Here is a 26337-nt window from a genome sequence, read left to right as displayed (position 1 = left end):
AACCCACAACCCTGGCATTGCTAACGCCATGCTCTACCAACTGAGCTACAGGAGGCCGATTTAGAGAGGGTTATGACATTCTATTAACTGTTACAGACTGGTGTTACAGACTGGTGTTACAGACTGGTGTTACAGACTGGTGTTACAGACTGGTGTTACAGACTGGTGTTACAGACTGGTGTTACAGACTGGTGTTACAGACTGGTGTTATAGACTGGTGTTACAGACTGGTGTTACAGACTGGTGTTACAGACTGGTGTTACAGACTGGTGTTACAGACTAGTGTTATAGACTGGTGTTACAGACTGGTGTTACAGACTGGTGTTATAGAATGGTGTTATAGACTGGTGTTACAGACTGGTGTTACAGACTGGTGTTACAGACTGGTGTTATAGACTGGTGTTACAGACTGGTGTTACAGACTGGTGTTACAGACTGGTGTTATAGACTGGTGTTACAGACTGGTGTTACAGACTGGTGTTACAGACTGGTGTTACAGACTGGTGTTATAGACTGGTGTTACAGACTGGTGTTACAGACTGGTGTTACAGACTGGTGTTATAGACTGGTGTTACAGACTGGTGTTACAGACTGGTGTTACAGACTGGTGTTACAGACTGGTGTTATAGACTGGTGTTACAGACTGGTGTTACAGACTGGTGTTATAGACTGGTGTTACAGACTGGTGTTACAGACTGGTGTTACAGACTGGTGTTACAGACTGGTGTTACAGACTGGTCTGCATATTATTATAATTATCACTGGCCTTTGCAGAGTTCCTACTCTACTCGCTCATTGGAAGGTCCCATTAATTCTTCACATCGCCCAGACAGAGCTTCAATCAACACACAGTCCAGTTCCGTCAGCCTTCCAGGAGAGGGCAGTATGATCCTCTGTGAAACATTCATCAGACCACAATACATAGAAGTCCTCCAATCAAACCCACATTCCTGGCGTTGCAAGAGCCATGTTCTACCAACTGAGCCATATGATAGAATTGTTGTTTTCATGAATGGTTCACTGCTGCTGATAGCATCTGCACATGCTAATTCTTCCTACAGTGGCCTGGATTCGGCAGGTTAGGGAGGTTATGTATGTTTGTCATATTCTCATGGGGATGTTGCTGTTTTTGGTCCTGGAACTAATTGTTATTTAAAACAACTTTTTTTCCTCCATTGATAGAAATCTCTTAAGACAACAAGAGAAGCCAACCCACAAATCTGTGTAAAGAATCATGAATGTTTTATAACTCTTTATTACATATTTAGAAACTATAGAATCTGTAAACAAATGAATAACAATTTATAACAATTTATATATATTAACTATACTTATAAACCCATTATAATTCATTTTAAGTGTACCTTGATGAAGCAATGCATAAAACAGCTCAGAGTAAAGATAAGAAGAGACAAAACTAAAAGATTTACTCACCTATCTGAAGACGATCAGTGATCAGACAGGACAGTACTGTGGAACTCTGTCACAGCGCCAGTGTACAGTATATGAGACTCACACCTTGAATTTCCCTTGAATTACCCAAGAAGGATGTACATGTTCAGACAGATGCAAATCCAGGGAAATAGGGTGCCACTAAAGCAACAGTGAGACCAGGTTATGCTATTGTGACTCTCTGATGTAGTGTATGATTTGCCCAACATTATTTGACCCAATATAGTCTCGTGTTGACATATTGTAGATTAACCTGGCAACCAGAAATATATCTGAAAGCTAATAGGACCACTATATTCCTTTATTGGTATGTTTTTAAATAGTAGACAATATACTTTACTTGTCCATTTACATGGAAATTCATTTTGTGAATTCAACATACAAACAAACATAAACAATACACCATAGTAACACAAAATGGAAAACACCGGAAAGCTAATACTTAGCCTAATGCACACATATTCAGTCCCTGTGGCCTATTGTCCGACCATGCATTGGTACTATATGCAGTAAACCATCATCACCATAATCATCGTCACTACAAACATCATAAAACAAGATTATGCATTCTGTATGGTCTCTTCTCTTGGTGTAAATGTATGGACTTCAGTAGTACATCATACCCTGTGGATTCATTTCTAATATACAGTGCTTTCGGAAAGTATTCAGACCCCTTGACTTTTTTGACATTCTGTTACTTTACAACCTTATTTGAAAATGGATTGAATTGTTTTTTCCCCCTCATCAATCTACACACAATATCCCATAATGGCAAAGTAAAACAAAAACAAAAGAATAACTGAAATATCACATTTACATAAGTATTCAAACCCTTTACTCAGTACTTTCTTGAAGCACCTTTAGCAGCGATTACAGCCTCGAGTCTTCTTGGGAATGACGCTACAAGCTTGGCACACGATGTCGTTTACAAAATAGCCTCCAACACTCTACTCAGCAAATTGGATGTTGTCTATCACAGTGCCATCCGTTTTGTCTCCAAAGCCCCATATAATACCCACCACTGTGACCTGTACGCTCTTGTTGGCTGGTCCTCACTACATATTCGTCGCCAAACCCACTGGCTCCAGGCCATCTATAAATCACTGCTAGGCAAATCCCCGCCTTATCTTAGCTCATTGGTCACCATAGCAACACCCACCCGTAGTCTGCGCTCCAGCGGGTATATCTCACTGGTCATCCCCAAAGCCAACACCTCCTTTGGCCGCAATTCCTTCCAGTTCTCTGCTGCCAATGACTGGAACAAATTGCAAAAATCTCTGAAGCTGGAGACACTTATCTCCCTCACTAACTTTAAGCATCAGTTGTCAGAGCACCTTACCGATCACTGCACCTGTACACAGCCCATCTGAAATTAGCCCGCCCAACTACCTCATCCCTATATTGTTATTTATTTTGCTCATTTGTACCCCAGTATCTCTATTTGCACATCATCTCTTGCACATCATTCCAGTGTTAATACTAAATTGTAATTATTTTGCACTATAGCCTATTTTATTGCCTTACCTCCATAACTTGCTAAATTTGCACACTGTATATTATATGTATTTCTGTTGTATTTTTGACTTTGTTTTGTTTTACCCCATATGTAACTCTGTGTTGTTGTTTTTTATCGCACTGCTTTGCTTTATCTTGGCCAGGTCGCAGTTGTAAATGAGAACTTGTTCTCAACTGGTTTACCTGGTTAAATAAAGGTGAAATAAAAATAAATAAAAAACCTGTATTTGGGGAGTTTCTCCCATTCTTCACTGCAGATCCTCTCAAGCTCTGTCAGGTTGGATGGGGAGCATCGCTGCACAGCTATTTTCAGGTCTCTCCAGAGATGTTCGATCGGGTTCAAGTCCGGGCTCTGGCTGGGCAACTCAAGGACATTCAGAGATTTGTCCTGAAGCCACTCCTGCGTTGTCTTGGATGTGTGCTTAGGGTCGTTGTCCTGTTGGAAGGTGAACCTCGCCCCATTCTGAGGTCGTGAGCGCTCTGGAGCAGGTTTTCATCAATGATCGATCTGTACTTTGCTCTGTTCATCTTTCCTTCGATCCTGACCAGTCTCCCAGTCTCTGATGCTGAAAAAAATCCCCCCCCCCCCAGCATGACGCTGCCACCATCATGCTTCACCGTAGGGAGAGTGCCAGGTTTCCTCCAGCCGTCACGCTTGGCATTCAGGCCAAAGAGTTCAAACTTGGTTTCATCAGACCAGAGATTTGTGTTTCTCATGGTCGGAGTCCTTTAGGTGCCTTTTGGCAAACTCCAAGTGGGCTGTCATGTGCCTTTTACTGAGGAGTGGCTTACGTCTGGCCACTCTACCTTAAAGGCCTGTTTGGTGGAGTGCTGCAGAGATGGTCGTCCTTCTGGAAGGTTCTCTCATCTTGATAGAATAATTATTAATGACTAATTATTACACCCTGAAACTGTGTGAAATGTGTTAGAATGTGTGAGTGTAGGACCAGTAAAGACTATGACATTGAGCTACTATTTAGCAATGTGAGTAAGAGTTAGACCAGACAACAAAGGACAAGGAGAGCTGTCCTACAGACAACTGAGAAACCAAGATAAAGTGGCCTCCCAGTTTAGGGAGGAGAGAGACTGTTAGGCTTTTTAAGGAGTATGCAGGATATTGTGAGGACGGCGATAACTAAGGAATGCATGTGTGTGTGTGTGTGTGTGTATGTGTGTGTGTGTGTATGTATGTGTGTGTGTGTATGTATGTGTGTGTGTATGTGTGTGTGTGTGTGTGTGTGTGTGTGTGTGTGTGTGTGTGTGTGAACTGATGGTCAGGAGAGCAGTTTTAAAGTGGAAAACTACAGCCCGCCTAAAGTGGGGAGGGATTTTTGTATGACGTGTGAGTATAAAAGATTCTCAATGAATAAATCTCTGACTATGCAGACCGGGACTCTGTCCGTTTCTTAAATCCAAAAGACTTACAACCTTTTGGGAGACGCACAGAGACACTCAAATAGTTTGTTAAATAATTCACATAACACATCTCCACAGAGGAACTCTGGAGCTCTGTCAGAGTGACCATCGGGTTCTTGGTCACCTCCCTGACCAAGGCCCTTCTCCCCCGATTGCTCAGTTTGGCCTTGTGGACAGCTCCAGAAAGAGTGTTGGTGGTTCCAAACGTCTTCCATTTAAGAACGATGGAAGCCATTGGGATCTTGGGGACCTTCAATGCTGCAGAAATGTTTTGGTACCCTTCCCCAGATCTGTGCCTCGACACAATCCTGTCTCGGAGCTCTATGGACAATTCCTTCGACATCATGGCTTGGTTTTTGCTCTGACATTCACTGTCAACTGTGGAACCTTATATAGACAGGTGTTTGCCTTTCCAAATCATGTCCAATCAATTTAATTTACCACAGGTGAACTCCAATCAAGTTGTAGAAACATCTCAAGGATGATCAATGGAAACAGGATGCACCTGAGCTCAATTTCGAGTCTCATAGCAAAGGGTCTGAATACTTATGTAAATAAGGTATTTCTGTTTTTTGTTTTATTTGATAAATTAGCAAAAAGTTATAAAAACCTGTTTTTGCGTCATCATTATGGGGTATTGTGTGTAGATTTATGCTGAAAAAAATATATTTAATCAATTTTAGAATAAGGCTTTAATGTAACAAACAAAAAGTAAAGTGGTCTGAATACTTTCCGACTGCACTGTAACTAGTAGGATAGTACATCACACCCTGTGGATTAATTTCTAATATAACTAGTAGGATTGTACATCACACCCTGTGGATTCATTTCTAATATTACTAGTAGGATAGTACATCACACCTGGTGGATTAATTTATAATATAACCAGTAGGATAGTACATCACACCTGGTGGATTAATTACTAATATACCTAGTAGGATAGTACATCAGACATTGTGTAATAACCCTAACCCTCTAATATAACTAGTAGGATAGTTAACCCTCCACCAGGGGGCAGTAAGATAATCTGTGAAACTGAACTTCACACAGCATAAAGTAGATCATTCCGAAGAGTTTTAATTTTCTATACATGCACAGGAGTCTCCCTGGGGAGTCTCCTGTGTTGGGGTCTGATCCTCTGTTGTGTTGGGGCCGGACCCTTTCCCAGTTAGCCAGCTACAGGTCCCAGGTGGGAGACGGAACGTCTTGAACAGGTTGGTCCTGAATGATTTACAGAGGAAGAAGTAGATGAGAGGGTCCAGACAGACGTTCATGGCTGACATCCACAAGGTGATCTTTTTAGAGATCCGTAAGGTGGCCTTAGTGCAGCTGGTCGTTGAGGTAACCTGAAGCCGGGTGTAAGGGATACGTACGGCGTGGTATGGGCCGAAACAAACCAGGAAAACCACCAGAACCAAAAACACCCTCACTTTGGTTTTATGCCTCCCCTCGTCATTGCTGCTTCCTGATTTCCTGTATGATTGAACAACTTTTCTCGCTATGCATATATAACAGAAACAAATAAGAACAAACACCATCCAGAAGATCGCGCTGTTGAATAAGACCACGCCTCTGTGAAAAGCCTGTCCTGCATCGCTCTTCATTTTCATACAGTGTTCATTAGTTTTATTTGTGGGAACCTGATTGGTCAGGATCATGGTTGGAATGACATTAGTGGCCAACAGCACCACCCAGATGGAAGCAGACAGCACTTTGCCGAAGACCAGGTTCTGACCCAACAACCTGCCACAGGGCCTGACGATCTTGAAGAAGCGGTCCAGACTGATGAGGCCCAGTAGAATGATGCTCATGTACATACAGAGGTAGAAAATAACATCAGAGTATCGACAGGTAAAGGCCTTCAGAGTCAGAGGAGCACTGGGCAGGATATTGGCTGCTTTGAGAGGGATGGTCAGGGTCATGAGAAGGTCAGTGACCACAAGGTTCTTCAGATACACCATGAAGGTGGACGTTGAGCGAAGTTGCATGCAGACCAAGACTGCTACCCCATTGATGATGAGGGCTGGGATGAACAACAGGAAGTAGAGACTTGATATAGCCATATTTATGGTATCTTCATTAAAGCCACAGTCCAGTGGAGGGGGAAGTGATGCCATTGTGGCTACTAGTTTTGAGGAATCTGCAAATGAGGTTAGCAAGAAAAATGATTAAAATAAGAATTAATTTATAGATTAAAGGGGAAATCTGCATTGCCACAAGGTTTTGAAGTGTCTGTCCTATATGTAGGAGATATAATGAAGTTCAGGAAATATTTTTGTTTTTTTGGACACATATTTAACCCCTTATTTTTGTTAGCACAAAACTACCTCCATACTTCCATTCATTTGCATGGGTTACCTTCCGACGAGTCCCGTGATACTTGTGGGGGTCATAGAGCAAAACGGAGAACATCGTGTTCAAGAGAGTCTCCCCTTTCCACAGGGTGGTTTGTAGCCCAAACGGTTTGGACGCTACAGACAGAAGTTGGCATATCTCAGAGCCGACTAGGTGAAAAATCTGTCGAACACTTAACCCTAATTGCTCCTGTAAGTCGCTCTGGATAAGAGCTTCTAAATGACTAAAATGTAAATGTAAATATTATAGTAAAACATTGTTAATGTTACTTCAATAGACGTGTATGGATAATTAGAATATTCTGTAAAATGAAAATATGAATTTTTCCTTCATATAATGTGCAGTTCTTTTTCAAAGTACAATCCACATTAGTATTGAAAAGCTAATTTACTGTCATTTTTATTATAGTATCATTTAGTTTTCAGAATTTTGAAGAAAATATGAATGTCATATTTATGTGGTAAAAATGACTGCCATGTAGTCCTTTCCTGCAGTCAATGACCAAAAGCGCCCTCTGGGTGGAATGCTATAAATATTTTTTATAAATATTTTTCATAATTTTATAATTAATAAAGATTATGAAAAATAAAACAAAACAAGTTTTGTCATATTTCAGTCTTCTGTGATGCATATAAAGTCTAATATTGGGATGCAAACTCAAAATTCAAAACATTTAAACTCTATATCTGACATGGTACAGGTGTCTTCTTTTTTTAAAGCCCATAACCATGTGTGTGAGGTGTATATTTTGTTTCAAAGTAGATTTGTTTAAGACTACCAAGAATCTGCAGTAAAAAAATTTAAACGGGCAGTACACAACATTTTGAAATATACCTAAATGTATTAAGAAAATGTCATTTAATTCACTTCAAAAAGTGATCGTGAGAGTTGTTGACCAAAATATGTCTTTGTTATCTTTATTTACTTACCCCACAGACAGCATCTCTGCTAGTGAAACGATGGGAGTGGTAGGGGCTATCGTAGCATGCTTTTAAAAAATGCACAACTTTTCTAAGCCACTTCAAACAAAATGATATAGCACCCAAAATATCATAACAAGTTGTCCATATAGAATATTGGAGGTCATACAACGGGTGGGTCTAATCCTGGATGCTGATTGGTTAAAACCGCATTCCTGCCGGTGTCTATTCCATATGTTACCACTGGCTAAGGCTATGATGTTGAAATACCTATTTACTCTGTTCCATCTCACGGCCCAATCCACTGTCTCATCTGCCCAGCCGTGCAATTTATAAACTTGATCTCCACTGTAAAAATCTTTTCAAAATGAAAAGCTGAAATGTCTTGAGTCAATAAGTATTCAACCCCTTTGTTATGGCAAGCCTAAATAAGTTCATGAGTAAATATTTGCTTAACAAGTCACATAAGTTGCATGGACTCATTGCCAAAATCCCAAAGTATCCCTTTAAAAAGTCAAAAAAATCTATATACCAAACACAAATTGCCCCTTTAATTTATGTTTTAATTAAAAATATAAATTTGACTCCACGATATGGTTAATTTTCATTGTGTGAATTAATAGTTTATGGTTATTGCAAAATACAATTGAAAGCATAAAAGTCTTATGATTGTGATTCATAAAGTTCACAAGAAACTTTTCTCAAAATAATTCAAAGCTTATTATTTCTGTGTCAAAGGCATCCTTTTGTCAGATTTGGGATATTTGCGTACAATCTTTCTAATCAGAGAACAGCGTATTTACATTGTTCCATACAGTTCAAAACAGTGAAAATATTATTTAACCCTTGTGCTTTGCTGGAAAAAAATGACATCCATTATGTTACGGGTCAAATTGACCCGCACAGTTTAAACACACTCAAGACAGTCAAAGAATTAAGTAAAAACAGAAACAACTTTATTTTGTCTTATCAGACATTTCAGAAAGAAGAAATACAATACTTTTTTATTTTTTTTAAACAATATTTAAGAACTATTTGTTAAACATATTTCCTTTCTCACAAACAAGATTTTTCAGTTTCCCCAAGTAGGTTTTTCCCCCCTATTGGTCCATATTATCCCTTCAGTCTTTCTCTCTACATGTTGAACACAATGTGTGTGTGTGCTTTCTGCAGATGTATTTATTGCATTCTACACAAGTGGTGCTTGTTTTACTGTCTTGTCGAGGGGGCAGAGCTGGCATCTTTTCCGTTTCTTGCCACTGCCTGTATCCACTGGATCCATTTCTGGTTGATTGGAGGCATGTGTTGATGGTCCAGCTTGAATTTTCTGGACGGCAGATGCAGCTGCTGTCGACCGAGGAGGCCGGACTCTCCTCTGGATCTTGGGAGTGATGAGAGCTTTGCCGAGCTCCTCTAGGAAAAGCCGGCGTCGGTACAATTTGCCACCATTCCATTGCTGGTTGATTTCAGTCCACAGGACATAGGCATTGTAAGCAGACACATCCACAATGTTGTAGAAAATCACCAAAGGCCAGCGGGCAGTCATGCGCTGACAACTATATGTTGCTGTGACTTTATCCAAATTGTCAACTCCTCCTTTGGTGGAATTGTAGTCCAGTATTATTTGTGGCTTGATGTCCTCTCTTGCACTCAGCGATGCATCTTTGTGCATTGTGCTCATTACAAGAACATTCTTGTTCTTCTTTGGGCAGTATGAAACAACAGTTGCATTTTCAGAGAAAGCAAATTTAGAGGAATGCACAGTTCTGCCCTGCATTTTCAGAAGCTCACTGGGAAGTTCAGGTTTGTTTTTTCTGATTGTTCCAACCATGGTCAGCTTTCTCTTCTGTAGTTCAACACCAAGGCGGTAGGATGTGAAGAAGTTGTCACACGTGATGTTATGACCTTGCAGCCCTTCACTCATGTCCAGCACCACCCGCATCCCCTGGTTTTTCTCAGGCACTCCGCCGGGTGGCTTCCCAGTGTAAACTTGCATATTCCATGCATAGCTTGATGTGGCATCACATGCTGCCCATATTTTGATGCCATATTTTGCAGGCTTGTTTGGCATATACTGTCTGAAGGGACAACGTCCTCTGAATGGAACAAGCGTTCATCAACTGTAACATGAGGACTGGGATTGTACAGTAACGGTAGAATTTCCACCCATTTATCCCATACATCTCTGATTGCAGCTAGTTTGTCTCTTTCACGTCGACCGGTCTGGTATCACGGTTATCAAAGCGAATCACCCGAGAAATTATGTGGAATTCTTGTAGAGACATTGTTGCCCGAAATATTGGCCTTCCATTCTCTTCATTCCACAGGCTGGCCGTTGCTTCTCCATTTGACCGGTAGACTCCAGCTAATATGAGCAATCCAATGTATGCATGCAAGTCAATCCGATCCAGTGGCTTCCAGTTCTCTTGAAACACACGGCTCCCCTCCAAGTTGGTCATGTCCAGAACAATCTTCTCTATTGCTTGGGGTAAAAAGAGCTCAAAAGCTGATTGTATGTCATGGACTCGAGTGACAGCAAATCGTGTAGGTCCTGGAACCATTTTTATTACATTGGAAGCTGAGAGTCTACCTTGACCTCGTTGTGGTGACGGTGACCATTCAATATGACCATCTTTAGACTTCCATGTCTTCTCTTCTCTTGATGATGCTTGTTGCATGCTCTGTCTCTCATCTGATGTAGGGGATGGTACGGCAGACTCCTCCTCTGAATCCTCTTCAATGAAGACAAAATCTGGATCATCAACAGCATTGTCCTCTATCTCTGAAATATCCTCTGTCTCTGAAACCTCTTCTTCTTTTTCACTGTCACAGTCCAGAATTTGTGATAAGACTTCATTGATTGAAAATCTTTTGGAGCTCATTTTTGAGTGTCTGTGTCAGGGACCTGCTGCTCTCACACTGAGGAGAAGCTTGGGAAAGCCCTTTTTAACCCAAACACAATTCTAAAAGTGCAACCAGGACCAGTCAAAACAAAATACATCAAAGACACTTTTTTGTTTTGCACCTGTGCAAATATATATACACATGAAAGCCTCCGGGTCAAAATGACCCACAACATCATGTTTGTATACAAAATGTACACAGACATTCCACAACACATCAGTGTGTCCACATTTTGCAGTTAGGTTCATGACCCTAAATGAGGAAAAGTCATGTAATTTCATGGCGAAAAAGAGTGGTTAACTAGTATTTTAGACAACGCAAAAGTGGAAACGGGTCAAATTGACCCACAACATAACAGGAGGGTTAAGAAAATAAAATGTATACGATGTGTTATTAGAAATAAATAAAGTAAAGAAACTCACCGGTAAAGTTGTGAAAAACAATCTTTGCATGGAGGAATGTCACTACGATATCTATGCTTACAAGTGAGATACATTACTGCGATGTATCGGGACTGTTTTTGCTACGTCACCTAATACACTTCCTGGATATCAGGAAGTGGTAAGATAAGAGCTAACGCACAGGGTCAGTTATCAGTATCTTCATCTTTTGGCACAACTGAAAAAAGCTGCCCTTGTTTGTCAGACTTCTTATAATATAACAATATCATGCCATTTAGCGGACACTTTTATCCAAAGTGACTTACAGTCATGCATGCATATAAATATGTGTTATGTTTGGGTGGCCCAGGAATCAAACCCACATTCCTGGCGTTGCAAGAGCCATGTTCTACCAACTGAGCCATATGATAGAATTGTTGTTTTCATGAATGGTTCACTGCTGCTGATAGCATCTGCACATGCTAGAAAATATTTAGATTTCACTACTTTATGCAGCATAGAAAAGTTATCCTGTACATTATTGGCGTAAGTACTCCGCCATGGTTACACATAATTATAGGGGAAGTACATGTCTCTTATTTCAGTTCCTAAAGCCTAAAGAAATTATGAGTTCAAAGCAGAATGCCAATATAGGGAACTAAGCTGTTATTAGAGAGACCTGAGGGGATTTCCTTTGGCATGAGGTTATGGTGACATTTACATTTTAGTCATTTAGCAGACACTCTTATCCAGAGTGACTTACAGTTAGTGAGTGCATACATTTTTCATACTGGCACCCCGTGGGAATCAAACCCACAACCCTGGCATTGCTAGCGCCATGCTCTACCAACTGAGCTACAGGAGGCCAATTTAGAGAGGGTTATGACATTCTATTAACTGTTACAGACTGGTGTTACAGACTGGTGTTACAGACTGGTGTTATAGACTGGTGTTATAGACTGGTGTTACAGACTGGTGTTACAGACTGGTGTTATAGACTGGTGTTACAGACTGGTGTTACAGACTGGTGTTACAGACTGGTGTTATAGACTGGTGTTATAGACTGGTGTTACAGACTGGTGTTATAGACTGGTGTTACAGACTGGTGTTACAGACTGGTGTTATAGACTGGTGTTACAGACTGGTGTTACAGACTGGTGTTACAGACTGGTGTTACAGACTGGTGTTATAGACTGGTGTTACAGACTGGTGTTATAGACTGGTGTTACAGACTGGTGTTACAGACTGGTGTTATAGACTGGTGTTACAGACTGGTGTTACAGACTGGTGTTACAGACTGGTGTTACAGACTGGTGTTATAGACTGGTGTTACAGACTGGTGTTACAGACTGGTGTTACAGACTGGTGTTACAGACTGGTGTTACAGACTGGTGTTATACACTGGTGTTACAGACTGGTGTTACAGACTGGTGTTACAGACTGGTGTTACAGACTGGTGTTATAGACTGGTGTTATAGACTGGTGTTATAGACTGGTGTTACAGACTGGTGTTACAGACTGGTGTTACAGCCTGGTGTTATAGACTGGTGTTACAGACTGGTGTTATAGACTGGTGTTACAGACTGGTGTTACAGACTGGTGTTACAGACTGGTGTTACAGACTGGTATTATAGACTGGTGTTACAGACTGGTGTTACAGACTGGTGTTATAGACTGGTGTTACAGACTGGTGTTACAGACTGGTGTTACAGACTGGTGTTATAGACTGGTGTTACAGACTGGTGTTACAGACTGGTGTTACAGACTGGTGTTACAGACTGGTGTTATAGACTGGTGTTACAGACTGGTGTTACAGACTGGTATTATAGACTGGTGTTACAGACTGGTGTTACAGACTGGTGTTACAGACTGGTGTTATAGACTGGTGTTATAGACTGGTGTTACAGACTGGTGTTACAGACTGGTGTTACAGACTGGTGTTATAGACTGGTGTTACAGACTGGTGTTACAGACTGGTGTTACAGACTGGTGTTACAGACTGGTGTTACAGACTGGTGTTATAGACTGGTGTTATAGACTGGTGTTACAGACTGGTGTTACAGACTGGTGTTATAGACTGGTGTTACAGACTGGTGTTACAGACTGGTGTTACAGACTGGTGTTATAGACTGGTGTTACAGACTGGTGTTACAGACTGGTGTTACAGACTGGTGTTACAGACTGGTGTTATAGACTGGTGTTACAGACTGGTGTTACAGACTGGTGTTACAGACTGGTGTTACAGACTGGTGTTACAGACTGGTATTACAGACTGGTATTACAGACTGGTCTGCATATTATTATAATTATCACTGGCCTTTGCAGAGTTCCTACTCTACTCGCTCATTGGAAGGTCCCATTAATTCTTCACATCGCCCAGACAGAGCTTCAATCAACACACAGTTCAGTTCCATCAACCTTCCAGGAGAGGGCAGTATGATCCTCTGTGAAACATTCATCAGACCACAATACATAGAAGTCCTCCAATCAAACCCACATTCCTGGCGTTGCAAGAGCCATGTTCTACCAACTGAGCCATATGATAGAATTGTTGTTTTCATGAATGGTTCACTGCTGCTGATAGCATCTGCACATGCTAATTCTTCCTACAGTGGCCTGTATTCGGCAGGTTAGGGAGGTTATGTATGTTTGTCATATTCTCATGGGGATGTTGCTGTTTTTGGTTCTGGAACTAATTGTTATTTAAAACAACTTTTTTTCCTCCATTGATAGACATCTCTTAAGCCAACAAGAGAAGCCAACCCACAAATCTGTGTAAAGAATCATGAATGTTTTATAACTCTTTATTACATATTTAGAAACTATAGAATCTGTAAACAAATGAATAACAATTTATAACAATTTATATATATTAACTATACTTATACCCATTATAATTCATTTTAATGTACCTTGATGAAGCAATGCATAAAACAGCTCAGAGTAAAGATAAGAAGAGACAAAACTAAAAGATTTACTCACCTATCTGAAGACGATCAGTGATCAGACAGGACAGTACTGTGGAACTCTGTCACAGCGCCAGTGTACAGTATATGAGACTCACACCTTGAATTTCCCTTGAATTACCCAAGAAGGCTGTACATGTCCAGACAGATGCAAATCCAGGGAAATAGAGTGCCACTAAAGCAACAGTGAGACCAGGTTATGCTATTGTGACTCTCTGATGTAGTGTATGATTTGCCCAACATTATTTGACCCAAAATAGTCTCGTTTTGACATATTGTAGATTAACCTGGCAACCAGAAATATATCTGAAAGCTAATAGGACCACTATATTCCTTTATTGGTATGTTTTTAAATAGTATACAATATACTTTACTTGTCCATTTACATGGAAATTCATTTTGTGAATTCAACATACAAACAAACATAAACAATACACCATAGTAACACAATATGGAAAACACCGGAAAGCTAATAGTTAGCCTAATGCACACATATTCAGTCCCTGCGGCCTATTGTCCGACCATGCATTGGTACTATATGCAGTAAACCATCATCACCATAATCATCGTCACTACAAACATCATAAAACAAGATTATGCATTCTGTATGGTCTCTTCTCTTGGTGTAAATGTATGGACTTCAGTAGTACATCATACCCTGTGGATTCATTTCTAATATACAGTGCTTTCGGAAAGTATTCAGACCCCTTGACTTTTTTGACATTCTGTTACTTTACAACCTTATTCGAAAATTGATTGAATTGTTTTTCCCCCTCATCAATCTACACACAATACCCCATAATGGCAAAGTAAAACAAAAACAAAAGAATAACTGAAATATCACATTTACATAAGTATTCAAACCCTTTACTCAGTACTTTGTTGAAGCACCTTTGGCAGCGATTACAGCCTCGAGTCTTCTTGGGAATGACGCTACAAGCTTGGCACACCTGTATTCGGGGGAGTTTCTCCCATTCTTCACTGCAGATCCTCTCAAGCTCTGTCAGGTTTGATGGGGAGCGTCACTGCACAGCTATTTTCAGGTCTCTCCAGAGATGTTAGATCGGGTTCAAGTCCCGGCTCTGGCTGGGCCACTCAAGGACATTAAGAGACTTGTCCTGAAGCCACTCCTGCGTTGTCTTGGATGTGTGCTTAGGGTCGTTGTCCTGTTGGAAGGTGAACCTCGCCCCATTCTGAGGTCCTGAGCGCTCTGGAGCAGGTTTTCATCATGGATCGCTCTGTACTTTGCTCCTTTCATCTTTCCTTCAATCCTGACTAGTCTTCCAGTCCCTGCCGCTGAAACCCCCCCCCCACCCCCCACTCCCAGCATGACGCTGCCACCATCATGCTTCACCGTAGGGATGGTGCCAGGTTTCCTCCAGACGTGATGCTTAGCATTCAGGCCAAAGAGTTCACACTTGGTTTCATCAGACCAGAGAATTGTGTTTATCATGGTCGGAATCCTTTAGGTGCCTTTTGGCAAACTCCAAGCGGGCTGTCATGTGCCTTTTACTGAGGAGTGGCTTCCGTCTGGCCACTCTACCATAAAGGCCTGATTGGTGGAGTGCTGCAGAGATGGTTGTCCTTCTGGAAGGTTCTCCAATCTCCACAGAGGAACTCTGGAGCTCTGTCAGAGTGACCATCGGGTTCTTGGTCACCTCCCTGACCAAGGCCTTTCTCCCCCGATTGCTCAGTTTGGCCAGGTGGACAGCTCCAGAAAGAGTCGTGGTGGTTCCAAACGTCTTCCATTTAAGAACGATGGAAGCCATTGGGTTCTTGTGGACCTTCAATGCTGCAGAAATGTTTTGGTACCCTTCCCCAGATCTGTGCCTCGACACAATCCTGTCTCGGAGCTCTACTGACAGTTCCTTCGACCTCATGGCTTGGTTTTTGCTCTGCATTCACAACCTTATATAGACAGGTGTTTGCCTTTCCAAATCATGTCCAATCAGTTGAATTTACCACAGGTGAACTCCAATCAAGTTGTAGAAACATCTCAAGGATGATAATGGAAACAGGTTGCGCCTGAGCTCAATTTCGAGTCTCACAGCAAATGGTCTGAATACTTATGTAAATAAGCTATTTCTGTTTTTTTGTTTTATTTGATAAATTAGCAAAAAGTTCTAAAAACCTGTTTTTGCTTCGTCATTATGGGGTATTGTGTGTAGATATATTTAATCAATTTTAGAATAAGGCTTTAATGTAACAAACTGTGGAAAAAGTAAAGTGGTCTGAATACTTTCCGAATGCACTGTAACTAGTAGGATAGTACACCACACCCGGTGGATTAATTTCTATATTCTAGTAGGTTTCTTATTACTAATATAACTAGTAGGATAGTACATCAGACATTGTGTAATAACCCTAACCCTCTAATATAACTAGTAGGATAGTTAACCTTCCACCAGGGGGCAGTATGATAATCTGTGAAACTGAACTTCACACAGCATTAAGTAGATCATTCTGAAGAGTTTTTATTTTCTATACAGGCACAGGAGTCTCCCTGGGGAGTCTCCTGTGTTGGGGTCTGATCCTCTGTTGTGTTGGGGCCGGACCCTTTCCCAGTGAGCCAGCTACAGGTCCCAGGTGGGAGACGGAACGTCTTGAACAGGTTGGTCCTGAAGGATTTACAGAGGAAGAAGTAGATGAGAGGGTCCAGACAGACGTTCATGGCTGACATCCACAAGGTGATCTTTTTAGAGATCCGTAAGGTGGCCTTAGTGCAGCTGGTCATTGAGATAACCTGAAGCCGGGTGTAGGGGACACGTACGGCGTGGTATGGGCCGAAACACACCAGGAAAAACCACCAGAACCAAAAACACCCTCACTTTGGTTTTATGCCTCCCCTCGTCATTGCTGCTTCCTGATTTCCTGTATGATTGAAGAACTTTTCTCACTATGCATATGTAACAGAAACAAATAAGAACAAACACCATCCAGAAGATCGCGCTGTTGAATGTGACCACGCCTCTGTGAAAACCCTGTCCTGCATCGCTCTTCATTTTCATACAGTATTCATTAGTTTTGTTTGTGGGATCCTGATTGGTCAGGATCATGGTTAGAATGACATTAGTGGCCAACTGCACCACCCAGATGGAAGCAGACAGCACTTTGCCGAAGACCAGGTTCTGACCCAACAACCTGCCACAGGGCCTGACGATCTTGAAGAAGCGGTCCAGACTGATGAGGCCCAGTAGAATGATGCTCATGTACATACAGAGGTAGAAAATAACATCAGAGTAGCGACAGGTAAAGGCCTTCAGAGTCAGAGGAGCACTGGGCAGGATATTGGCTGCTTTGAGAGGGATGGTCAGGGTCATGAGAAGGTCAGTGACCACAAGGTTCTTCAGATACACCATGAAGGTGGACGTTGAGCGAAGTTGCATGCAGACCAAGACTGCTACCCCATTGATGATAAGGGCTGGGATGAACAACAGGAAGTAGAGACTTGATATAGCCATATTTATGGTATCTTCATTATAACCACAGTCCAGTGGAGGGGGAAGTGATGCCATTGTGGCTACTAGTTTTGAGGAATCTGCAAATGAGGTTAGCAAGAAAAATGATTAAAATAATCATGAATTTATAGATTAAAGGGGAAATCTGCATTGGTACATCCATTTTTGGAATTTTGAATAAATGATATGTAGCCATTGCTTCTTGAAGAATATAATTTAAGAATATAAATGGATCATGTGCTTATTTCAACTATCATACCCCAAGAAGAAATTATTGGAAAAGCAACAATCATAGCAAAATATAAACTTAATTCTTATCAAAACATCATTTCACATCCAATTAATGTTATCTGAAATAAAAAAATTACCAAAACAGACTGCTATTTTACCAAAATGACCGTTAACCTCAATTCCATATGTTAATAAGCTAACCTATGGAATTGTTTTAAGATGGTCATACCATGGATCATTTAGCTATTTGATTTGGAATTTTAGGATGCCTTTAGGTATAAAAAAATACATAGAAAAGTTATTTGATAAAATGTTGAATCTGGCCTTTCCTATTATAGCCCACGCATTGAATAACACATTCATAAATGTCAAAAAAGACAGTAAAAAAATTAATCATAAGAAATAAGGTTTTGAAGTGTCTGTCCTATATGTAGGAGATATAAGGAAGTTTAGGAAATATTGTAGTTTTTTTGGACACATATTTAACCCCTTATTTTTGTTAGCACAAAACTACCTCCATACTTCCATTCATTTGCATGGGTTACCTTCCGACGAGTCCCGTGATACTTGTGGGGGTCATAGAGCAAAACGGAGAACATCGTGTTCAAGAGAGTCTCCCCTTTCCACAGTTTGGTTTGTAGCCCAAACGGTTTAGACGCTACAGACAGAAGTTGGCATATCTCAGAGCCGACTAGGTGAAAAATCTGTCGAACACTTAAAAATCTGTCGAACACCATTGCTCCTGTAAGTCGCTCTGGATAAGAGCTTCTAAATGACTAAAATGTAAATGTAACTATTCTAGTAAAATATTGTTAATGTTACTTCAATAGACGTGTATGGATAATTAGCATATTCTGTAAAATGAAAATATGAATTTTTCCTTCATTTAATGTGCAGTTCTTTTTCAAAGTACAATCCACATTAGTATTGAAAAGCTAATTTACTGTCATTTTTATTATAGTATCATTTAGTTTTCAGAATTTTTAAGAAAATATGAATGTCATATTTATGTGGTAAAAATGACTGCCATGTAGTCCTTTCCTGCAGTCAATGACCAAAAGCGCCCTCTGGGTGGAATGCTATTAATATTTTTCATAATTTTATAATTAATAAAGATTATAAAAAATAAAACAAGACGAAAATCCGGTGTTTCTATGTCAAACAATTTTGTCATATTTCAGTCTTCTGTGATGCATATAAAGTCTAATATTGGGATGCAAACTCAAAATTCAAAACATTTAAACTCTATATCTGACATGGTACAGGTGTCTTCTTTTTTTAAAGCCCATAACCATGTGTGTGAGGTGTATATTTTGTTTCAAAGTAGATTTGTTTAAGACTACCAAGAATCTGCAGTAAAATGTTTTAAACGGGCAGTACACAACATTTTGAAATATACTTAAATGTATTAAGAAAATGTCATTTAATTCACTTCAAAAAGTGATCGTGAGAGTTGTTGACCAAAATATGTCTTTGTTATCTTTATTTACTTACCCCACAGACAGCATCTCTGCTAGTGAAACGATGGGAGTGGTAGGGGCTATCATAGCATGCTTTTAAAAAATGCACAACTTTTCTAAGCCACTTCAAACAAAATGGTATAGCACCCAAAATATCATAACAAGTTGTCCATATAGAATATTGGAGGTCATACAACGGGTGGGTCTAATCCTGGATGCTGATTGGTTAAAACCGCATTCCTGCCGGTGTCTATTCCATAAGTTACCACTGGCTAAGGCTATGATGTTGAAATATCTATTTACTCTGTTCCATCTCACGGCCCAATCCACTGTCTCATCAGCCCAGCCAGGCAATTTATAAACTTGATCTCCACTGTAAAAATCATTTTAAAATGAAAAGCTGAAATGTCTTGAGTCAATAAGTATTCAACCCCTTTGTTATGGCAAGCCTAAATAAGTTAATGAGTAAAACATTTGCTTAACAAGTCACATAAGTTGCATGGACTCATTGCCAAAATCCCAAAGTACCCCTTTAAAAAGTCAAAAAAATTGATATACCAAACACAAATTGCCCCTTTAATGTTTTTTTAAAATTTAAAATATAAATTTGACACCACGATATGGTTCATTTTCATTGTGTGAATTAATAGTTTATGGTTATTGCAAAATACAATTGAAAGCATAAAAGTCTTATGATTGTGATTCATAAAGTTCACAAGAAACTTTTCTCAAAATAATTCAAAGCTTATTATTTCTGTGTCAAAGGCATCCTTTTGTCAGATTTGGGATATTTGCGTACAATCTTTGTAATCAGAGAATAGCGTATTTACATTGTTCCATACAGTTCAAAACAGTGAAAATATTATTTAAGAAAATAAAATGTCTAAGATGTGTTATTATAGATAAATAAAGTAAAGAAACTCACCGGTGAAGTTGTGAAAAACAATCTTTGCATGGAGGAATGTCACTACGATATCTATGCTTACAAGTGAGATACGTTACTGCGATGTATCGGGACTGTTTTTGCTACGTCACCTAATACACTTCCTGGATATCAGGAAGTGGTAAGATAAGAGCTAACGCACAGGGTCAGTTATCAGTATCTTCATCTTTTGGCACAACTGAAAAAAGCTGCCCTTGTTTGTCAGACTTCTTATAATATAACAATATCATGCCATTTAGCGGACACTTTTATCCAAAGTGACTTACAGTCATGCATGCATATAAATATGTATTATGTTTGGGTGGCCCAGGAATCAAACCCACATTCCTGGCGTTGCAAGAGCCATGTTCTACCAACTGAGCCATATGATAGAATTGTTGTTTTCATGAATGGTTCACTGCTGCTGATAGCATCTGCACATGCTAGAAAATATTTAGATTTCACTACTTTATGCAGCATAGAAAAGTTATCCTGTACATTATTGGCGTAAGTACTCCGCCATGGTTACACATAATTATAGGGGAAGTACAGTGGGGAAAAAAAGTATTTAGTCAGCCACCAATTGTGCAAGTTCTCCCACTTAAAAAGATGAGAGGCCTGTAATTTTCATCATAGGTACACGTCAACTATGACAGACAAAATGAGAAAAAAAAATCAAGAAAATCACATTGTAGGATTTTTTATGAATTTATTTGCAAATTATGGTGGAAAATAAGTATTTGGTCAATAACAAAAGTTTCTCAATACTTTGTTATATACCCTTTGTTGGCAATGACACAGGTCAAACGTTTTCTGTAAGTCTTCACAAGGTTTTCACACACTGTTGCTGGTATTTTGGCCCATTCCTCAATGCAGATCTCCTCTAGAGCAGTGATGTTTTGGGGCTGTCGCTGGGCAACACGGACTTTCAACTCCCTCCAAAGATTTTCTATGTGGTTGAGATCTGGAGACTGGCTAGGCCACTCCAGGACCTTGAAATGCTTCTTACGAAGCCACTCCTTCGTTGCCCGGGCGGTGTGATTGGGATCATTGTCATGCTGAAAGACCCAGCCACGTTTCATCTTCAATGCCCTTGCTGATGGAAGGAGGTTTTCACTCAAAATCTCACGATACATGGCCCCATTCATTCTTTCCTTTACACGGATCAGTCGTCCTGGTCCCTTTGCAGAAAAACAGCCCAAAAGCATGATGTTTCCACCCCCATAATTCACAGTAGGTATGGTGTTCTTTGGATGCAACTCAGCATTCTTTGTCCTCCAAACACGACGAGTTGAGTTTTTACCAAAAAGTTCTATTTTGGTTTCATCTGACCATATGACATTCTCCCAATCCTCTTCTGGATCATCCAAATGCACTCTAGCAAACTTCAGACGGGCCTGGACATGTACTGGCTTAAGCAGGGGGACACGTCTGGCACTGCAGGATTTGAGTCCCTGAAGGCGTAGTATGTTACTGATGGTAGGCTTTGTTACTTTGGTCCCAGCTCTCTGCAGGTCATTCACTAGGTCCCCCCGTGTGGTTCTGGGATTTTTGCTCACCGTTCTTGTGATCATTTTGACCCCACGGGGTGAGATCTTGCGTGGAGCCCCAGATCGAGGGAGATTATCAGTGGTCTTGTATGTCTTCCATTTCCTAATAATTGCTCCCACAGTTGATTTCTTCAAACCAAGCTGCTTACCTATTGGAGATTCAGTCTTCCCAGCCTGGTGCAGGTCTACAATTTTGTTTCTGGTGTCCTTTGACAGCTCTTTGGTCTTGGCCATAGTGGAGTTTGGAGTGTGACTGTTTGAGGTTGTGGACAGGTGTCTTTTATACTGATAACAAGTTCAAACAGGTGCCATTAATTCAGGTAACGAGTGGAGGACAGAGGAGCCTCTTAAAGAAGAAGTTACAGGTCTGTGAGAGCCAGAAAACTTTTGTTATTGACCAAATACTTATTTTCCACCATAATTTGCAAATAAATTCATAAAAAATCCTACAATGTGATTTTCTGGATTTTTTCTCTCTCAATTTGTCTGTCATAGTTGACGTGTACCTATGATGAAAATTACAGGCCTCTCTCATCTTTTTAAGTGGAAGAACTTGCACAATTGGTGGCTGACTAGATACTTTTTTCCCCCACTGTACATGTCTCTTATTTCAGTTCCTAAAGCCTAAAGAAATTATGAGTTCAAAGCAGAATGCCAATATAGGGAACTAAGCTGTTATGAGAGAGACCTGAGGTGATTTCCTTTGGCATGAGGTTATGGTGACATTTACATTTTAGTCATTTAGCAGACGCTCTTATCCAGAGTGACTTACAGTTAGTTAAATGTATGTTATGTTTGGGTGGCCCATGAATCAAACCCACATTCCTGGCGTTGCAAGAGCCATGTTCTACCAACTGAGCCATATCATAGAATTGTTGTTTTCATGAATGGTTCACTGCTGCTGATAGCATCTGCACATGCTAATTCTTCCTACAGTGGCCTGGATTCGGCAGGTTAGGGAGGTTATGTATGTTTGTCATATTCTCATGGGGAGGTTGCTGTTTTTGGTCCTGGAACTAATTGTTATTTAAAAGATCAAACCTGATCAGATTACATGTTTCTCTTTCTCATGGTCATACGCTATGCACACACACCATTTCTTTCACATGAACTATTGTTTTCACAGGAACTTTCTGGTGTATTTAGCAGTGTTTTTATTTATTTACTGGAATTGTTTCACATCCTGCCACTTCGACACGCCCATGCCCCGGAAAGCTTCCTGCCAGTCACAGCTTGTTTTTCTAGGTTCCTCTGTACAGGTAGCAGCATCCCGTCTAACATAGACGACGTCTGGCTTTTCAATGCATCAGAGAAATCAGGAGATTCATCCCTCAGTATCATGCTGGTGTGTTGAAGGAATGGTTAAATACAATGAGTGGGAGAGAAAATATTTAGATTTCACAACTTTATGCAGCATAGAAAAGTTATCCTGTACATTATTGGCGTAAGTACTGAGCCATGGTTACACATAATTATAGCGGAAGTACAAGTCTCTTATTTCAGTTCCTAAAGCCTAAAGAAATAATGAGTTCAAAGCAGAATGCCACTATAGGGAACTAAGCTGTTATGAGAGAGACCTGAGGTGATTTCCTTTGGCATGAGGTTATGGTGACATTTACATTTTAGTCATTTAGCAGACACTCTTATCCAGAGTGACTTACAGTTAGTGAGTGCATACATATTTCATACTGGCCCCCCGTGGGAATCGAAACCACAACCCTGGCATTGCAAGCGCCATGCTCTACCAACTGAGCTACAGGAGGCCAATGTAGAGAGGGTTATGACATTCTATTAACTGTTACAGACTGGTGTTACAGACTGGTGTTACAGACTGGTGTTATAGACTGGTGTTATAGACTGGTGTTACAGACTGGTGTTACAGACTGGTGTTACAGACTGGTGTTATAGACTGGTGTTACAGACTGGTGTTACAGACTGGTGTTATAGACTGGTGTTACAGACTGGTGTTACAGACTGGTGTTATAGACTGGTGTTACAGACTGGTATTATAGACTGGTGTTACAGACTGGTGTTACAGACTGGTGTTACAGACTGGTGTTACAGACTGGTGTTACAGACTGGTGTTATAGACTGGTGTTACAGACTGGTGTTATAGACTGGTGTTATAGACTGGTGTTACAGACTGGTGTTACAGACTGGTGTTACATACTGGTGTTATAGACTGGTGTTACAGACTGGTGTTACAGACTGGTGTTACAGACTGGTGTTACAGACTGGTGTTACAGACTGGTGTTACAGACTGGTGTTATAGACTGGTATTACAGACTGGTGTTACAGACTGGTGTTACAGACTGGTGTTACAGACTGGTGTTATAGACTGGTGTTACAGACTGGTGTTATAGACTGGTGTTACAGACTGGTGTTACAGACTGGTGTTACAGACTGGTGTTACAGACTGGTGTTATAGACTGGTGTTACAGACTGGTGTTACAGACTGGTGTTACAGACTGGTGTTATAGACTGGTGTTACAGACTGGTGTTATAGACTGGTGTTACAGACTGGTGTTACAGACTGGTGTTACAGACTGGTGTTACAGACTGGTGTTATAGACTGGTGTTACAGACTGGTGTTACAGACTGGTGTTACAGACTGGTGTTACAGACTGGTGTTACAGACTGGTGTTATAGACTGGTGTTATAGACTGGTGTTATAGACTGGTGTTACAGACTGGTGTTATAGACTGGTGTTACAGACTGGTGTTACAGACTGGTGTTACAGACTGGTGTTACAGACTGGTGTTACAGACTGGTGTTATAGACTGGTGTTATAGACTGGTGTTATAGACTGGTGTTACAGACTGGTGTTACAGACTGGTGTTATAGACTGGTGTTACAGACTGGTGTTACAGACTGGTGTTATAGACTGGTGTTACAGACTGGTGTTATAGACTGGTGTTATAGACTGGTGTTACAGACTGGTGTTACAGACTGGTGTTACAGACTGGTGTTACAGACTGGTGTTACAGACTGGTGTTACAGACTGGTGTTATAGACTGGTGTTACAGACTGGTGTTACAGACTGGTGTTACAGACTGGTGTTACAGACTGGTGTTACAGACTGGTCTGCATATTATTATAATTATCACTGGCCTTTGCAGAGGGTCATGAGGACGTCGGCCACCACAATGTTCTTGAGGTAGATGATGAAGTGGGAGCGGCTGGGGATGCTGAAGAACACCCACACTGCCAGGCCGTTGAGGGACAGGCCCAACAGGAAGAGGAGGGAGTAGAGAACTGGAAAAACCACAGTCTTCAGCACATTGTCACGGGAACAGCTGCTGTTGGTGTGGTTGTGATTGACAGGGGTCACTGCGAATCCTGTTGTGTTGTCCATATCTAGGGCTGTGCTGTGTAACAAAACAAAAGAGGTAAAAGCTGTACAGTACTGTTTTCTTCCTCATTTCATCCATTACTACAGTCAGCTTACTTTAATGATGACTGGCTTAGAGACAATAGAACTGCCCTCCCATACAAAAAAGCTGTTTTGATAAGTAGAATACATTATTAAAAATTGGATTTAAAAAATGATGCGGAATACACTCACAGAATGTACTGCAGATGAACTTTGGAACCATGTACAGCCATGAATATTTTACAATGAACAAATCTTAAAATATTTAACTATCAAAATTACACAAGTTTTAATATCTTATTCCCTTATTTAAATTTATTTTTTGAGTAAGTCTGTCTGATGTGTCTGAGTGAACCCACCTGAGTAGGCCAGGGGAAGATTGAGACTGACTGGTCTCGACAGAAGCTCCTTGGCTTCTTCTCTCTCAGCAGGTTGGATAGTCTGCTTGGAAGGCAGGGGTTTGGGCTCTTCAAGACAGTGTAATTAATAAAAATACCCTTCTCTCTCTCCTTAAATCGCTGTCAATCTGATCTGACACTAGAGCAAAGTGACAAGACGTGTGGAGACGTTCTCTCTTCTGCTTTTTGTTTCCGGTCATGCCATTCAGAGGAAAGACAGTCTGGTCCCCTCAGGATCCTGAAGTCCACAACACCCTCTAATGAATGTTTTCCTGTTGCACAATCTCGTCATCAGCTGATGTGTGTGTTAGTCCACTATACACTGAGTGGACCAAACAGAACAGCCTCAATTCGTCAGGGCAGGAACTCTACAAGTTGTCAAAAGCGTTCCACAGGGATGCTGGCCCAAGCTGACTCCAAAGCTTCCCACAGTGTCAAGTTGGCTTGATGTCCTTTGGTTGGTGGAGCATTCTTGATACACACGGGAAACTGTTGAGCATGAACAACCCAGCAGCGTTGCAGTTCTTGACACAAACCGGTGCGCCTGGCACCTACTACCATATCCCGTTCAAAGGCACTTCAATCTTTTGTGTTTTTTTAGAACACCTACTCATTCAAGGGTTTTTCATGCCAAGAGTGTGCAATGCTGGTTACTACATGATTCCATATGTGTTATTTCATAGTTTTGATGTCTTCACTATTATTCTACATTGTAGAAAGAGTAAAAATAAAGAGAAACCCTTGAATGATTAGTTGTTCTAAAACCTTTGACCGGTAGTGTATATTTATTTACATAAGTATTCAGACTCTTTGCTATGAGACTTGAAATTGAGCTCAGGTGCATCCTGTTTCCATTGATCATCCTTGAGACGGTTCTACAAATTGGAGTCCACCTATGGTAAATTCAATTGATTGGACATGATTTGGAAAGGCATACACCTGTCTTAAAAAAGGTCCCACAGTTAACAGTGCATGTCAGAGCAAAAACCAAGCCATGAGGTTGAAGGAACTGTCCGTAGAGCTCGAAGACAGGATTA

The 26337-nt window shown here is 40.7% G+C and overlaps 2 protein-coding genes and 1 non-coding gene across 3 annotated transcripts; all 3 read right to left on the bottom strand.

Moving 5' to 3' along the window:
• Nucleotides 1–5459: 5459 nt before the first annotated feature.
• LOC121566982 (P2Y purinoceptor 13-like) lies at nucleotides 5460–6446 on the bottom strand. The gene has a single exon (XM_041876932.2). It carries the CDS (start codon nucleotides 6444–6446, stop codon nucleotides 5460–5462), a length of 987 nt encoding a protein of 328 aa, XP_041732866.2.
• Nucleotides 6447–11733: 5287 nt separating this feature from the next.
• Nucleotides 11734–11809, bottom strand: trnaa-agc. The gene has a single exon. It is a non-coding gene; the product is annotated as a tRNA-Ala (tRNA).
• Nucleotides 11810–16366: 4557 nt separating this feature from the next.
• On the bottom strand, nucleotides 16367–25417 carry LOC121566985 (G-protein coupled receptor 87-like). The gene is made up of 4 exons (XM_045213626.1): nucleotides 25262–25417; nucleotides 24712–24897; nucleotides 16990–17283; nucleotides 16367–16634 (listed from the first exon to the last, which is right to left on the bottom strand). Exons 2-4 carry the CDS (start codon nucleotides 24882–24884, stop codon nucleotides 16367–16369), a joined length of 735 nt encoding a protein of 244 aa, XP_045069561.1. The 5' UTR covers nucleotides 24885–24897; nucleotides 25262–25417.
• Nucleotides 25418–26337: the final 920 nt, after the last annotated feature.

This window comes from Coregonus clupeaformis, unplaced genomic scaffold, assembly GCF_020615455.1.
Source record: "Coregonus clupeaformis isolate EN_2021a unplaced genomic scaffold, ASM2061545v1 scaf0131, whole genome shotgun sequence".
Taxonomy (NCBI): domain Eukaryota; kingdom Metazoa; phylum Chordata; class Actinopteri; order Salmoniformes; family Salmonidae; genus Coregonus; species Coregonus clupeaformis.
The sequence above is the reverse complement of the archived record's forward strand: the minus strand, read 5'-3'. Positions and strand labels throughout refer to the sequence as shown.